Here is a 17,822-nt window from a genome sequence, read left to right as displayed (position 1 = left end):
TGCAATAAAAAATACAATACTTTTACTGATATCTAACAAACTTATGTCTTGTTGACATATGAAATATATTTATTAATAAAAAAAACAAATATCATTTTCGAAATTAAGGGACCTATATAATGGCAATACCATCTCCTTCCTCTTTCAACAAAACGAACATCAAATATACCAGTCTTATTGTTGTGTTCGCCAACAGACTCGTCGATATCGGTGACAAACGGACAAATGAAAACGAAGTGGAAAAGCATTCTGAGCTAATATTTTCAAAAGATTTCACTAACTACAGCTTAGTTAATCTATTTCCTGAGTTTCATAAATAAATAACCTATAAATATAGCATTATCAATGATAATTCATGTCAACACAAGCGTTCCGAGAACTGTGCTGATTAAACCCTGGAGTATCGTCACATTCCATTTTATATGCATGTCATAGTAATGGTTTAGCAAGCAAGCATTTAATGAATTCAGCAATGGCGTTTTTTTCAAAATTGTTTCATCGTCCTGCAAAGTAAATGATGATAAATATTAAGTAAAGAGCTTCTTTTTTAATTTAAACAAAATAAAAACCTGTGAGTTTTATGGTCATTAAGTTGTCTTTTGATTTGGTCATCAAGTTCACTCATACTCTCCAAGTTAAGGTTGTTCACTAGCAAAATGAACTAACAAGTATATATTTTTTTACTGTCAACTCATGTCATAATTTAAGTACCGGCCAATAAATTGAAATTGATTGTTCGAAAAATTAATTAATTTTGTAATACCAGTATTTCATATCTACTTTCAAATTTCAATCAGCTGTAATCAAAAATAAGTCTGTCCTTGATGAAAAACTTCAACTAAAAACCTACAAGACTCTTTTTTGCATTTAGCAAGATTAATATCATTTTTTTTATGAAATCTAAACATAAAAATACTTATTCGGTTGTTTTAATATCTTGTTTAAAAGGTTCAATGTTATTAATCAACGATCTTAAGGTTATTCTTTTTTCAAGCAAAGTACGTTTTTGCCTTTTATGCGTTTGAATAGACGTCAAGCTATAATCTTTAACTGCCTATTGGAAAATATATATATACACAGAGTCATTAGGAAGCTTTCTTAAAGTATTGACGTTCTATTGTCATACTGCTCTTCCTACTGATGCACGGCCTAATTGATATAGATCGTGTCGACTTATTGTTATGGATGTTGAACGTGGTTATTATCTACCAAACTTCCAACTGATACTGATAGTTTGTTAGTCATCTCCCGTAGCTTTCACAGTTATACATTTCTTAAGTACAATCTGTTTTATGGATTTTATTTGCAGATGAAAGATGCCGTTTTAATTTACTGGAGGATTATGCTTAAAGTTTGCTTAGTTGATTTTGTGTATGTATATTATAGTATATTCATTTTTTCTGCTAAATATCTAAACCTCAGTCTTGATATTTTATTTTCCACATTCCATAATGCAGTTAATTAATTTTTTAATAATGATTTTAGTTTTCATAAATAGATATAATAAGTTTTTTTTTTAAATTAATCATATGCAAATGCAAATTATATCATTTTTTAAAAGTGAATCACAGTGATTGATTCTGTAATTCATTCTTGGTGTATACCTTTTTTAAGCTATTATTCGTGTGTTTCTCTGTCCTTTATGTTGTCCAGTTTAATGGTATTGTAGTCCTGTCATGTAATGTTGTTATTTTAATGTTATATTAAACACTGTCAAAAAAGCGGGAGGTTTGACTAGACAGAAAACCGGGTTCAATCCACCATTTTTTTTAAGATGTCCTGTACCAAGTTAAGAAAATAGCTATTTTTATATTATATTTCGTTTGTGTGTGTGTTACATTTTAAGGTTGTGATTCTGTTCTGTCGTAGTTCTCCTCTTATAGTTGATGTGTTCCCCTAAGTTTTAGTTTGTAACCCGGATTTGTTTTAATCTCAATCGAAACATGAATTTCGAACAGCGGTATACTACTGTTGCCTTTATTTATAAACCTTTTATACGAAATATTTTGAATCATAAATTGAAAAAAATTATGAAAAAGCGTGTTTCAAAAACATTCTCTGAATTGAAACTTATTATGTTTCACATATGTGTGTCATAACTAAATCCCTTTGATTTGTGTTGTCGGTGGCTAATGTATTTTTTTCAAATATTTCATTTTGTAAGATTAATTTTGTTCATATTTTAAAATCGCTGAAGTATATTCATGCGGAGATCTCTTTTTTTTTTTTTATCTTTTCAGTCGTATTTGTTAAACTGTATATGCCTTTTTACGTTCTTCCTGGGGGAAGTATTTTAATCTACATTTTTGTGACGTTTAGGTAAATTATAAAAGCATTGACATTCATATGGTATCTGAACCATCTTAGTGGGTATTCAATATATGCATACAAACTATGTTCCTGAAGGGTATTTTGGAATGTGGGAAATTAGCATATCCCCTCCTGAATATGAAATTTGTTTCAACCATTTTGATATTTAAAAAATTACCATGCGAATTGATATTTGATATTATTGAACATTTTATATATTTATTTGATAAACCTAACAGCGTAATCAAACTTTTCAAACGATTTTTCTATTTAGAAGATGTACATACGTTACAATGAATTTGTATATCATGAAAATTACCAGTAGCTAAGAGATCTATAACGAATCTATGTTAATAAACAGAGAATCAATTACGAAACGAGAAAATCGACAAACATGTATAGATTAGATAATACTTGGTTATGGTTAATGAATACTTAAAGCCCAAATCGTGGCCGATGGTTTAAATTGTTTACAAAACACGACCAATATAGAATATATTCCAGCCTTCGAGTGACATAACAAAGCTAGCCTCTCCCATTTAGATAAATAAAAATCTTAATATGAACTGTTTTGAGTGTTCACATGGTAGGTAAAAAGACTGTAAATCATATTTAATGGTCATTTCAAAAGAATGGTTAAGACAGCAATGAGATAGTTACGTGAAAACAAAAAAGGATGAATTATTAAGAGGAAGATTTCTACTGCCACAGGTAGGATTTGATAATTATATGTTTAAAAGTTTTTCACTCCAAAGAGCAGCAATTTTATATAAATCATTTTTTCTAAAAATGTATAATTTTTGATGATTTCAAAACTTCATCGATAAATTTAAAATTTATAATCGTTTTAAATATTAAATGCTTTCTTGTGTTATTGGTAATGCACTAGTTTTTTTTTTACTTTCTTTGAAATTTTATATCATTATTTCTTGAAACGATTAAAATTAATTTACTAACACCTTTTCCCCCTTTTTTTTTTTTTGGGGGGGGGGGGGGTTCTATATATACACTATAAAATACCATTTGCAATGTTGAAATCTCAACCTAAGCTCTGTTCTCTTGTTTTCATTTATAAGAGTTAGACAACAAACAGTACTCTTAAGGGGATTGTACATTCCATTTGTGCTACTTTCATAATTAGTCTACAATAAAAAGTCGTTCATGTATATCATTTTATATCGCATGTACTTCAAAAATATCAGCTAAAATACTGATATTCCATTAGAAGAAAACGGATAGATAGTTCTATGAATGTTCTTTTTGGCAGAAAGTTAGCATACATACGAGTTTTATCATGAATCACACTTTTTGTAATTTCAAAGGACTTTTTCGACGACGAAAAAAAGTTTGCGTTGGTTTAAACCTAATACACGTTTGCATATACCTCAAAGAGTACATGTATTACTTGCGTAACTTTATTATTGAAAACATCAATTGCATTCGTAAGTCAGCAATTTATATTTACTAAACTTATATGATTATTAAATATTTAATAAAATCAGATGATTTCTCTTAATTTTATAGAGAACCAAGTGTATATTCCAATGAAATAAAGAAACAAAGAGTTAAATATAACAATAAATAGAGGTTTATGAGGAGATAAGTAAGAAACTAAGGTTATTTTACGACCTCTAACCATGAGCAAAATCTTTTTCTTATTTGTGAAAAAAACCAGAGAGAGAGAGAGAGAGAGAGAGAGAGAATGAGGCAATACAAATAATGAGACTTCTGTCTTAGACCGATATAATCCCTTGTACACAATACTGTGATCGCCTTTACATTTAATTTGTTCTGCTTACTTTAGATAATGCTCCCACTCGTTCAACAATATATACTCCTCGACGTGATTAAATATTTAAAATATGAACAGTAATAGCATTTTCTGTAAATTTCACGTCATATTGATTTAAATTGACATTCGTAATGACTTTAATTCACGAATAGTAAAATATGAAACTTTAAAGTTATTGTTATCGCTCTAAACCTAGATATTTGTTCTCAAAGATGGTATCAATATCAAATTCAAACCATGACTTTGCTGGACTTATACACTCTTATCTGATATCCCTTGTCTTAAGATATGGATTTCTATTCAATTGAACCAGTAAGTTGATTTACAACATTCCACGACATACATATAACAAAACGTTTCAGATTCCATATACAATTTTCAATAGCCTAAAACATAAATACATTTGCGATCTTTTCATTTTCTTTGTAATATGTAATCGTTTTATTGCACCACCTCCACTAAAAACACAGGAACCTCAGTTTGTATTTTCATTTCCGATTTAAAAGGTGTAGGTTTAGTAAGACCCCTTTTTAGCCCCAAAATATAGCAGTTTTACAAAAGTGTGAAAATGTAATCTTTCAGCTAATTATTAAAAAGTAGACTGCTTCTGCTACATATCTTTGTGCTGTTTTTGACAATACAATGCACATATATCGGGTACCAGCATCATTAAGTCGTTCTACATTACTGAAATCTTCACAATATCAGCATTTTAGACGGTTTCCGTCTCAAACGAAAGTGGCCGCACCACATTCGTGTTCATCAATAATTTTGACATGTAAGTTGTATTTGATGATAATACATAACATATATAAAGGTTAAGGATGAACACGGATGCGACCACTTTCATTTTTAAAAATATCCATTTGAAAAGAGACGTTTTTTGGCTTATTTGATAGATTTTTCATATTTAAGTTTAAATCCGAGCGTTTCAAATGACTGAATCAGTTAAAAGATTTCACATCCAGTAATCGAATCAATTGAAATAGACAATTAAGTGTTTGAAAAGAATTCAAAATCCGTTGATAGATGAACCTGAAATTTGAGTCCAAAATCGGTTTTTACCGGACCTACTCCTTTCTTAAAATTACGATCACTGATGGCGATTTTCGATGAAAGGGCCGAAAACTAAGTAGTATTTTTTTCGACGTGCTCTTTAAACACTTATCAAAACGGTTTTATTAAATGTGTTGTTTTCATTATTTTACACCAGTGGGTCTTTACCTTTGCTGGTGGACTATCAGTCCCCGATGGTATCAGATCAGTATTCAGTACTTCGGTTCTGGCATGATTTAAAAAAAAACTATTCTAAAATTGTCCGTTTATAAATTTTGAAATTATTAAGAGACTTAGGTTTCAACTCCCTGAGGCAAAAATTGCATTAGATGGATTACGTATTTTTGTCATATAGCTCTTCAACGGGTTCGAAACTTATACATCTGCGGATTTCAAATGTTTGGCATTGAACGTTTCTGATGGAGGTCAATTAAGAAAAGCGCTTCGGACGCAAGAAATTATTAAACGTATTATTTTAATTTTTTGAGATATGAACTGAAACTATTCACATAAACTGCCCTGAATTTTTCAAATAACTTCTTTTTTACGCCGAATTGGAATTTTCTCTATTTTGTGCTCAATTTGCATAAAAGAAGGAGCATATAGTTTTTGTTTCTGTATTATAGCGAAACTTTTGTAGATTAAACGCGCGTCTTGTTTAAGTACAATTATTATTCCTGGTATGTATGATGAATTCGTTTATATTTCGCATGAGGTCTTCAAACTTCCATCATTTAGTGCGAACAATTAAAAACTGAAAAATATACCATTTTGATATCTTGGCAATCATCTTTAGAAAAGATCAGAAACTTTTTAGTAACTTAAAAAATCGTCTCGCAACAATGTGTATTTTACAGGCATTTATGCTCGTTGAATACTTTTTGGGGGTTAAACTCTGAATCATAAATATTTTGACGTAACATTTCGTGTAGTATACACACGATAAAATATCGCACCATATGAAACTGGTTGTAATTATAAAGCTCCCTAGATAAAATGATTATTAGTTATAGATTGTGATTTGCATATAAATAAGTGTTTTTGTCAATCAATAATAAATAATATGAGCCTTTTCATAAGAGAGAGTTTTAAACTAGATTAATTTATTGGAAGAAACAAATTGAAAATCGAACAAAATAACAAGTCATGCATAGTTAATTATGTACTTTTATGGTCAATTAAAAGACGTTTAAAACAAATTAAATGATTAAACATTTGTTCTGACTACCAAATCTTTATTTGAGTATTCATTCATAAAAAAAGCTCTAGCCGTAAGTCGATCTCTGAAAGAGAATTTACGTCAAACCACATGTTAAGCTTCACAATAAAATCCATCCTTCAATTTGTCATTCCACTAACTCTATAGTACGTACGATTAATAATGATATGACATGATAATAACATAACATGTTTATTTCATATGAACCCCTACTTTTGATTTGCTGTCAAGAATCGAGGGGTATTTCGAAAATAGATTCTATTTCCTACTGAAATGCAACATTCATGACATATCGTGCTTTCCGTGACGTCCAAATGATGCGTAGGAATACAAATAACTCGTCATTGCACAGTTCTGCATGAAGTATAAAGATGTAAGTCATGGATTAATGATATTTTTTTAGAGCATAGATCATGCACATATTTTTTTGTAAAAACAGCGCGGGGAAAATGTCCTTCGTTCTGCCTTTTAAATTTTACATCCAAAGAAAGTAACATAAGAAGCAATCAATTCTAACAAATGTTATAAAACAGGAAGTTTATTCTCTGTTCAATAATAATGTAAAGTTTTGTTTTGATTTGTCTGTAAACATTGGAACTTTTAAAGTATTTATCGTCCGAACTTGATTGAAAACACGATGCGAAATTTCCACCGAGGATTTGCAACTATTTAATTGACAAATTTAATACGCTCACGTCTTTTAAAATATATTGTAATGCCAAAGAGTGATTTCATATTATAATCTTATATGAAATGCGCTTGCAAAGTACAAATCAATTACACAAAACCATTTTAAAAAAAGAAAATGTACCTTAATAATTAAAATGTAAATGATGTTTTAATAAGGAATTTGATGTAGATAATGCAGTCAAACAAAATACGTATCTTTAATGTGTAGGAAGTCGTGAGTGATAATAGATTTAACAGACATTGATTAAGTTCAGATGCATGTTTAATATTCATATCATTTATCCATTATTCTATTTTATTCAGACATTGAAACAAGAGAACCATATTTTATGTCAAAAGGGATGGATATTTTTTTATGGCGAACTGTTTTTTAAAAAGTGACCGACAAAGTGCAGCTATACAGAACAAATGCAGCTGCTACTCATACTTTAAACTTTAAAGAATGTCGTTGGTGTCTCAGCAAATTAAAAGAGCAATACACCAGGGTTTTGTGTAAGGAAAATCTTGTACTCAAAATTCAGAGAATTTAACTTTTAAAAATACACACACAAAAAATAATAAAGGCAATTATAGTTTTTGCCTTCAAAATTTATTATGCTTACGCGAAAAGAAATTGTACAATTCAATCCCTTACGTCGTAACTACAATCCCCTTCCCTTTCATGAATGTGACTTACCGAATTAAACTATTTACCGGATTTGATATCACATAAGCAACACGACGGGTGCCACATGTGGAGCAGGATCTGCTTACCCTTCCGGAGTACCTTAGATCACCCCTGGTTTTTGGTGGGGTTCGTGTTGTTTATTCTTTGGTTTTCTATGTTGTGTCAGGTGTACTATTGTTTGTGTGTCTGTTTCATTTTTAGCCATGGCGTTGTCAGTTTGTTTTGGATTAATGAGTTTGACTGTCCCTTTGGTATCTTTCGTCACTCTTTTAAGTATCTATATAGTGTGTTATTGTTGTCCCTTTGTATATCAATCTATGTTACAGACACTTTTATTTAGTATACACTGCTCTTTGACTATATATCTTGTATATTTTCAGATTACAATATTAGACAATAATAACATTTCCATATCGATATGAACCGAAACAGTACAGATGGCAATAAGTCGGAATATTTCAGTGACGATGACAAACCTGCATTTTATGATTTTGTTCATGGGCTTTATATTTACGTTATACCTATGATAGTGGTTATTGGGATGCTTTGCAATGTTTTATCGTTTAAAGTTTTTGTATTTACCAGCTTCAGTCGCCATCCATCCAGCATTTTTTTGGCATTGCTGAGCGTTTCGGATACATTCTTTCTCCTTGCATTAATATTTACATGGATGGGAACCTTGAAGAAAGCAAGAATTGACACTGGTGGATTATGTTTAGTTACAATATACATTACGTATGTCACAAGTTTCCTCTCTGTTTGGTGTGTTGTTCTGATTATGCTTGACAGATTTGTCATAATATGTTTTCCGTTACGACGACCACGGGTATGCTCAAACAAAATGGCAAAATGCACTGGAATTGCAGCTACTGTATTTGCTATCATAATTTATAGTCATTGTTTCTTGACCATCGAAGTTGTACCTGGACATGGCTGTAGAGTTAAACAGCAATATTTCGGTTTCCTAGCAATGGTTACATACATAGATACTGCTATTACTTTTATCATCCCTTTCATAGCCATTTTTGTTTTGAACATATACGTAATTGTTATAATAAGGAAGTTTAATTTCAAACACGCAAAACCACGGGTCATTAAATACTATGCACCGGTGTATAATGTTTTATCTGTTGCACAAATGAGATTGACTATAATGTTGACTATTGTATCAATTGTGTTTTTGGTTCTTAACTTACCGAGCCATGCTATTAGATTCTATATAATCGTTAATGATTTAATTGCAAACAACGATATGGTATTATTCCTAGCTCAACAATTTTGTCAGATTTTATATTATGTAAACTTTGCCATTAACTTTACAATTTACTTCATGTCCAGTAATACATTCCGCAGATGCATTAAAGAAAGAGTAAGGTGTATGAAATATCAATAAAAACAACAAAAGTACAGACTTTACTCTTCAAGTTGTTACAATCATGTATTGTTTAATTATCGAATATTCTACAAGTTGTTAAATCATGTACTATTAAATAAGAAAATAGAGGAATGCAATTGAATATTAGCAGTTAATTGATGCTGCCTTCTACTTTTTGAATGGTTGCATTTGTTAGAAAAGAGGAAGGGAAAAAACATTAAGAAAATTGTTTTGTTGTCAGGAAGAATGTATGATGTGTATAGATCTGTGATAGTTCAAGTAAAACATGTGCAATTGATATACGGAATTTATCTTGGTTTTATTATGCTGATGTTAAAAATCAACTGTCACACATCAGATGTATAAATGATCAAATTTATCCGAAAATAGGGATCGGAAGTACACGGTAAAGTATGTTTGGTGGAAGTCCCCTTTTTAACAATGTTTAAATAGTAAATTAAAAAAACACATTTTAACATTTATATTCAACTCTATACGTGTTGATCGAAGCATGAAATCATGAATTATACTGCATGCCGGAGAAGGATGTTCCTTTCTTAAGTCGTCGAAACGCAATTTAACTATTTTCTATGTTACTATTTCTCAATTTGCAAAAGACTGTTTTCTCGGTTTTGGATCTAATAGTTGTATACTCATTTAACCTCTTATTTTCAAAACTATCTCATCTTGTCGATAGTGACTAAGGGTGGATTTGCAAAGGTGTTTATGAGACAATGTCGACGCTCCTGGTAATTTTAGAGTTCCTCAGATTCAATCTGATTTTGTATTGTGCCTTAATTGGTCTTCTTTATCGATTTGCGACGTGTGAACTTCGGTAAAGTACTGTCGTCTGATGTTTAGAATGTTTTAATATGGGGACGAAGTCCCCTTTTACAGTAGAATATTCAATAAAAAAAAATCGGGAAGGTTTCCCAAATTTTTCATTGTTTTAATAAATTCATAACCGTTCATTTTTTTTTCGCGTTTTTGAATTTCCGGACCTGCGCAGAAATCTACTTCCGTTTACGGTCTTGTTTACATGAGACTTTGAATAAAATGTATATTTATCAGTCTAAGAAAGGAACTAATACTAATTCATTTAAAAAAAATGTTTGTTATTAAAAAAACGTTACCTGATGACAGCGTTTCTTTGTTTACATTGAATAGGACGTCATAACTTAAATAACGTCACAGCTAAAATCCCTAACAACAAACCAAAATCGGAAACGTTACGGTATTTCCGTTTCTCTTTTTAAAATTGTTGATTTAAAAAAGAAGACATGGACTTCGTCCCATTCACAGGTAATGTCTGCCTCATATTATACTCAGATACGTCGAATCGAAATAGAAACGTAATTTACGACAGTCTCTTTCATTATCAAACCATTGACAAATCTTTAACAATAATGTCATCGAATGAATGTGATGCTTCTGGTTGTGAGGTAAATTTTCGGTCTCTTTCGACAAAACAATTCTACATTGTATCCGCTTGCATTTAACATTTTCCGAACAACCTTTGCAAAAACTACTTATTGTCTTTGTATGTAATTTGGTATCGTCCTTGACTATATGATAATCATATTTGCAACAATGGGTAACACGAACTACACACATGCACGGAGCAATAATTAAGTACGTCCACCTCACTCATGCATTTCTATTTTTGAAAGGTTGAAACTATCAAACATGTTAGCGCGTGAAAATTATCTGCTCTATGGTCGGGTTGTTGTCGCTTTGACACAATCCCCATTTCCTTTTCTCAATTTTATTCAATAACTGCAAGCGCTCTCATTGGGTATTTTTTTGTTAATTCGACCTGCTAACACAATTTGTGATGCATTTATGTAATACATTTTTTACTAGTTTAGTTTTATATCTCGTCTCACATTTTTTTTTATAATTACGTACTTTGTCTGGTACTTATTTAGTATGACGACAAATGTGTACATCTGTGCGCGTATGTGTACGAGGTTTGATTTAACGCCATTTTAATATTGTACTGATATTGTGTCGTTTATCAAACTTTTCGTTCAATGTATGTTTTCTTGTTTTGAAATTTGTGTATTTGTCATTTTGATTGATTAAACTATTTTAATTGATATTTATAGTGTACCTTTTATGTTGTTATGTATCATTAGTATCTCAGGCTAATGTAAAGGTATGCCCATTTAAGAACACTTAAACCAGCTGCATTTGTATGCACCTGTCCAGGAGCTTATCAGTGGTCGTCGCGCTTGTTAGTGTGGTTCATACTGACAACTCTTTCAAGGTTCATCTATGGGTCATTCCATAATAAATAATAAATTATATATTCGATAGATCAAGACGATTCGTTGAGGCCCTCTTATAAAGAATGTCAAAATATGCCAAAACGGGATTTAATGTCATCGAAACAGTCTGACAATGACATTGCAAAACACGAACAAAAACCAATAACAGTACAGAAAACATAAAATAGAACTGTTCTCTGATATGGTCATAATTACAGTCGCCATCATTATTTTGAAAGACATTTATGTGATACTGGTACAATTTGGTATAGAATGAAATTTTTTGAGCGTTTTCATTTTTTGTCAAAGATAGTTACCAATGGCACATTCAAAATGGCAAGTTGACAATAAACATGACTAAAGCATGAAAATACAAACAAACAACAGCACACAAAACACAGCATACAAAACTAAATCTGAGCAACATGGGAATATCAAAGAAATAAAAGCCCTGAAATATCATATCAGACATTATCCGAATAACAGACTTCCGACTTGGGACAGAATTATTCAGAATGAGGCGAAGTTAAATGTGATTGTAACCGTTCAACGATCTTCCAATTTGGTTTGATATGTTTGATTTTATTTTTTTTTTGCCATTTGATTAGAGACTTTTTATTTTGAATTTTCTTCGGACTTTTTCAATAACATAGGACAGTGATGTCAAAAGGCTTATCTAAATAAAACTGTAAAAATAAGTGTTAAAACACTAGTTTGTCAGATCAGTACATAGCAAGAAAAACGGAGGGGACAGGACATCTTTTCGTACCTCAATCAAACATCTGTTTTTGTTTGGTGAAAAGGATTACTTTTCATGTTCCGGAAAACAAGTTTCCAGATATTTTAACATCAGTAACTTGCAAAAACAACGTTTGAACGATAACAATGATGTTTGAAAAAAAAACAAATAAAACCTATGTTTGTAATATAAATAGAAAGAAAATGATACGCCAGAATTAATAATGACTAGTACATCTAGGTTATCCATAAAACAAAATATCTGTTGTCAAGAACATTAATATTCAAACTAGGTGATAAGAAGTCTAAAAAAAGGTTAAATAGATAATTGTACAAAAAACGGCATGAATTTGTATCTTTTATGTCAATCGAAATGTAATAAAATAAAGATAAAATACATCTATCGATTTTGATACATTTAGGTTGATATAATGAACGACTTAAGCTATAAATCGGTCAGTGAAAAAGGTTCACTTCATTTTGCTTTTGACGTTTCCATGTGGAATCTATTTATCACTTTGATTTTGTTATTGTAACTGTCATTTTCTACCAATAAAAAGTAAAATTAGAAAATTGTTTTGTAGACAAAAGATTGTTATGTGATCGGAAGAAAAATATCTATCTAACAATATATTTTTTTGCAATATTTGATCAATTTGTATATCCTTGATAGACGGAAATGAGTGGAATATACCATGCTGTTTTTACACTTGGTTGCGGCTAACAAATCTTACGTAAATTATAGTTCAGACTATCGATGATAGTTCATGGCTAAGATTAAAACAAACTACCGTTACACCTAAACACAAACGAAACTGTTACATTCATTTTTATTTCAAGCTTCAAATAAAGGTTGATACTAGTAACATCAGTGACTAGAGAAACTATAGATGATCTGCTGCAATTCGTAGCTAAAGGCAGATGTTTTAAATGCCCTGGATTGTTCTCCGTCTTCCAGGATCAAAGTAACGATATTATAAACGATGGAAAATACAAATTTGGACATATGGCTGAAAATTGTAATGTGTTTTATTAACAAACATGTATTTCAAAAGGAATGAAAAAAAATAACTTTGTTGTTAGATGTATATTTTCTCCTTCTTTAATAAAAGTGAAAAACCTCATTAGTAGAAAGTTTATTAAAAGTATATTGATAAACTCATCATAGATACCAGGTTAGAAATTTGTTAAATTCGCAAGACGAACTTTTTGTCTACAAAAGACTGATCAATGTCGTTCGAATAATAAAAGTTGAAAAGGCTTAATGTAATACGAAATTGGCGAACCAAATGTTCCTATAAGTATATGCATGACATGCCACATATAAGAAACATTTCTCCTGGACTAACACACATGCGTTTCACATGTTTCAAAATGCATTTGCAATAAGTTTATCAACAAGCCAAACTCAGTGAAGACCCGTATACATCCATTTGTTTGTACTTTTGATTTTGCCATTTGATTAGCGACTTTCTGTTTTTGATTTTCCTCGGAGTTCGATAATTTTGTTATTTAGGGGATTATTTTTTTTTACCCTGTTGTCATGGTAGTGTTCCTTTAGCATACTGTGTTTGTATATCCAAACTCGTTCGCTATGCACGTTTTAGATATCATTGCAAATAATCACTGTATGACTAGTCGAGTATTAAGCCAGAAAACTACTTACCACAAATAAATCAAAGCTTTGAATAAATTCTGTCATAAATACAAATATTTATGTTGTTGGTTTGCAAGTTTTCCAGTACTTTAAGAAAACTGATTTTGAACGGTAAAGCACATCCATGTCTGGATGTTTAGATAAGATCCGGGTAAACTTAACAATATATAATATTACCTTGTTTAAAAGGAAATCAATGTGAACACTATAATCATTTTAAAGTTGAGTTTTGTTTTTTCTTGGGAAAAGAATTGATTTTGCTATCAGTAAATTAAAATCATATTAAATATAGGTACTTTACATATAATCGCATGCACATATGCACAATTCAGTTCTACAATCTGTTGATACCAATTGTTTGGAATGCACAAGGCCATGTTCTTCTCTGATTGTTACTGACATCTTTATACAAAATTCATTGTATGTTAAATGTGTAATGATTCATATTTGAGTTTTAGATACATGATTTTTTATTAGCAGACATTGGCTTTTTTCAATTGTATCGTTTGTTCTTATATTGTACTGTTCCCCAATCATACCTGGTGGTTTTACCCCGCCACAGTGTATATGAGCTTGTCCAGAGTGATATGCCTTTATTAAGAAAAGTTGATGTCGTCGGTTCAAGTCTGTCATTTTGATGTTATAAATGAGGCCGCTAATTTTCACGATTATTTTTTAAACATGTTTTGGGGACCTTTTAAAGCATACTTTAGGGTGTTTGCTTTTATTATTATTGTTGGAAGCCGTTGTGTTTTCTTTAATTGCTTCACTCAACTTTATAGCTGTTGTGGATAGTTTATCATAGTGCATTTGGTAATTAACCATATCATCTAATTTTCAATACAACTACTGTCGATACAGTAAAATGCGATGGTGTTAATGGTCTTGCTTAGACGTTGAGACGAAGAACACAAATAAAAGCATTGCTTATTTAAATTCTGTCATCTTGGAAATTTTTAGTAAGTTTCTGTCGGAAATACACACAAAAAATTTGTTTCAATCCACTATTTTCTTTGGAAAATTCCTTTACTAATTGAGGAACATAAAAATGGTTTTATTTTATCGGTTGGTTGATATAGTCAATTGTACAGATAAAGCAATACTTAGGAACACTGTTTCGATTACTTCCGAAATAACAAAAAAGAATCAAAGAACTTACTCTACTGATACATACATATGCGTTTTGACGCTGCAATATTTTAACAAAAAAAATATTTCGCTTCTATTTTTTTTTTATGTATATTGCAAACGATTCAAATAAACAATTTATTTTGCCTGCTACCAGAAACTAAGTTTATAATCTGGAGCTTACAGCACAAGAGTTAATATTAATGCTTCTGATAAAATTGTACAATAGGGTATGAAAAGTTCTATTTTTGATGAAATCTATTTCTTATCTTTCAGTTTAATGACTTTTTTTAGTACTTGTGCATAAATATCCGTTAAATGAAATATTTAAAACGTTATCATTTCAATGTTCTATTTTTCCCGCCTGATATAAGGAGTGTGTGGGTTGCTGTATGTCATATAATTCATGAAATTGAGAACAACTTTTGTATTACAGTCGGTCATTATAAGACTGAATGCGTTAATTTTATATCAGAATACGTGACTAATGGCTTTGTAGTTAGTAAATTTATTCCTTCTAAATGAAAGGCAACAACAGAAAGAAAGAACGGACCTTAGGGAATACATACAAATATCTATCAATAAAAAAAAAGGAAAATAAACAGTTTTAACAGATTAGTTGTTAAAGAGGGAAAAGAGTTTTATTCGGATATTTTGAAGTACAACATGTAATTGGCACAGATGGGTAACAAACGGTCAGACACATATATTTTCTTAGAACATATTCAAATGTTAAATGAATACATTTTGACTAGAATCATTTTCATAATGGATAACCACAATACTTTTGTTGGTAAGAATACTGAATGAGTTAATTTTACCTTATTTGTCATCGGATATCGATATCAGTAAGTTAACGTTCAATCAGTCTGTAAGAGGCCTTCAAATCGGAATCAAACATAATAAAAGAATAAAGTTCTTGCAGGTGCACGAGAAGAAAAAAGATAGATTACGTATTCAACATTTAAATCAACACACAAGGTTTAGTCCTCTGCTAATTTTTCGTATTATTTGATTTAGGCGTTTACCCTGCAGTTTAAATGTCTATAATATAATCAATATGACAAGTTGGTGTTAGAGACGAACGTTTATCTAATCTGACAAAGTCAATTGATAACATGAGCGCGCCACGAAATGATCTTCTACACTGTTATTACAAATGGTTCGTAAATATTTTGACAGCTCAAACAGTTTTTACTCTGAAGTGTTGTTGGTCAAAACATTTATTTAAGGGGGCTCGCGGGTATAAATCAAGGAAGGATTTTGTTGGTGTTTTTTTTTTTTCAGAGCAGAGATTCCAAAGGGGGGACAATTAAATCCAGTGAGTCTCAAACTACTATACAATATGGCAAAAAAAAACAACAGGATAATAGTCCTCAAACACGAATTCGAAATCTAAGAATCAGCCTTAGACACTTCATTTAGTAGATTTCGAAGGGGAAGGGCAAGCAAGTTTAAAAAGAAGAACAGATTACACATTGTCGATAATAAAAACTTACAGACACAGTCCACTAACACTACACAGATAACTCATAAGTTAGCATCAGCGATATATCCACTGAAAACAGGGGTTACTTGTTGGAGTTATTAAAACTATAAGTTGATCCCATCCAAGTGTTACTGGGAAATATGAATACTTTGTTTCGAAATGTTTTTGAAGGTAGCAACTATCTATCAAGAATATCACGAAAACACACCACAAAGTATTAGTTGTCCAATACTAAAATAAAAAAGGACATCTTTACATACATTGACCATTCTTACATGTATCAATGAAAATAAGTTTAAATAATTCTGGCTTATGTTCTAAAGGATTTGCTTTAGAAATACTTGTGTAAAAGCTAGATGAATCAAATGTGTCTAAACCTGGACTTTTATTGGTTGTTATCTAACAGATATTCGATATGTTTTAATATATTCATATCATTCAAATCGTAAGTTTGGTAGGGTTACCTAACAATTTACGCTCTGTTTTGAATGCTGATAGCATATATATATATATATATATATATTTTTTTTCTATATAAAACAAACATATCGGTTTTAAGTCTGGTATCGTCGATGAGTTTATTTTAATACGTATTACTGCTCTTATAAACACCCTTGTTATCAAAATCGTTTAAATTATGTTGTATGTCCAATACAGTATTTAAGAATAGTCTACGTCAAAGAAAATAATCCGACAATAGTGATTATTTTTTGTCAATATTTGTGTTTCTTTTAAAGATATGCGGGGTTTTCTGCACTTTGATCGAATTGTTGTCTCTTTGACAAATTATCAATTTCCATTCTCAATTTTAAAAAACTTATCGTTATGATCACCAAGATCAAGACCCGAAGTGTTACAAACAGGAAGGTCAAATTTATTTAAAAATTCCGCCTTTTATTAAACTGGTTGATATGACATTTGTTATCCATTCGAGTGATGTGTTTGAGCTATCGATTTTTCCTTTTGATAATTAAAGGACCGTTTTACATTTTCCTTTGAGTTCGGTATTTTTGTTATTTTACTTTTACTCTTTGGTATAATACTTATGAATTTATGAATATAGTAATACAAATATGAGAAGAAAGCATTCATAGCAAATCTCTGATATTATGTGAAATATAATTGTTTTTATGTTGTATGATATCGACATGTTGATTTACAAAGGTCATTGTTATTGATCGTCAGATTGAACCACTTTATTTATTTTCTTACGTTTGCTTAACTAGTTCAATTAAAGTAAAACAACACTGACATTCTGTTTTGATTTTTTGACAAGATTTTGAAACAATAATACAATTATACAAGCCGATTGCAATACCTTACTGTAAAATTTTCATTGACAAGTATTTGCCTCGAAACAACGATTGACAGATTTCAACCTAAAAAATATCTCATGTATCTGAGAGAAAATCTAATTTGCTAAACCTAATT

The 17,822-nt window shown here is 30.6% G+C and overlaps 1 protein-coding gene across 2 annotated transcripts; it reads left to right on the top strand.

The window, feature by feature from the left end:
* The first annotated feature begins 2,798 nt into the window (after positions 1-2,798).
* Positions 2,799-9,227, top strand: LOC134710058 (prolactin-releasing peptide receptor-like). Of its 2 annotated transcripts, none has more exons than XM_063570229.1 (2): positions 2,799-2,896; positions 8,115-9,227. In XM_063570229.1, exon 2 carries the CDS (start codon positions 8,153-8,155, stop codon positions 9,125-9,127), a length of 975 nt encoding a protein of 324 aa, XP_063426299.1. In that variant the 5' UTR covers positions 2,799-2,896; positions 8,115-8,152; the 3' UTR covers positions 9,128-9,227. The 2 variants fall into 2 exon arrangements, with proteins under 2 accessions (XP_063426299.1, XP_063426290.1); XM_063570220.1 differs by having other exon boundaries at positions 2,822-3,021.
* Positions 9,228-17,822: the final 8,595 nt, after the last annotated feature.

This window comes from Mytilus trossulus, chromosome 1 (genome assembly GCF_036588685.1).
Source record: "Mytilus trossulus isolate FHL-02 chromosome 1, PNRI_Mtr1.1.1.hap1, whole genome shotgun sequence".
In the NCBI taxonomy this organism is placed as follows: Eukaryota; Metazoa; Mollusca; class Bivalvia; order Mytilida; family Mytilidae; genus Mytilus; species Mytilus trossulus.
The sequence above is the reverse complement of the archived record's forward strand: the minus strand, read 5'-3'. Positions and strand labels throughout refer to the sequence as shown.

Coding starts and splice junctions, on each gene's coding strand:
- LOC134710058 (XM_063570229.1), top strand. CDS start 8,153: ATGAACCGAAACAGTACAGATGGCAATAAGTCGGAATATTTCAGTGAC.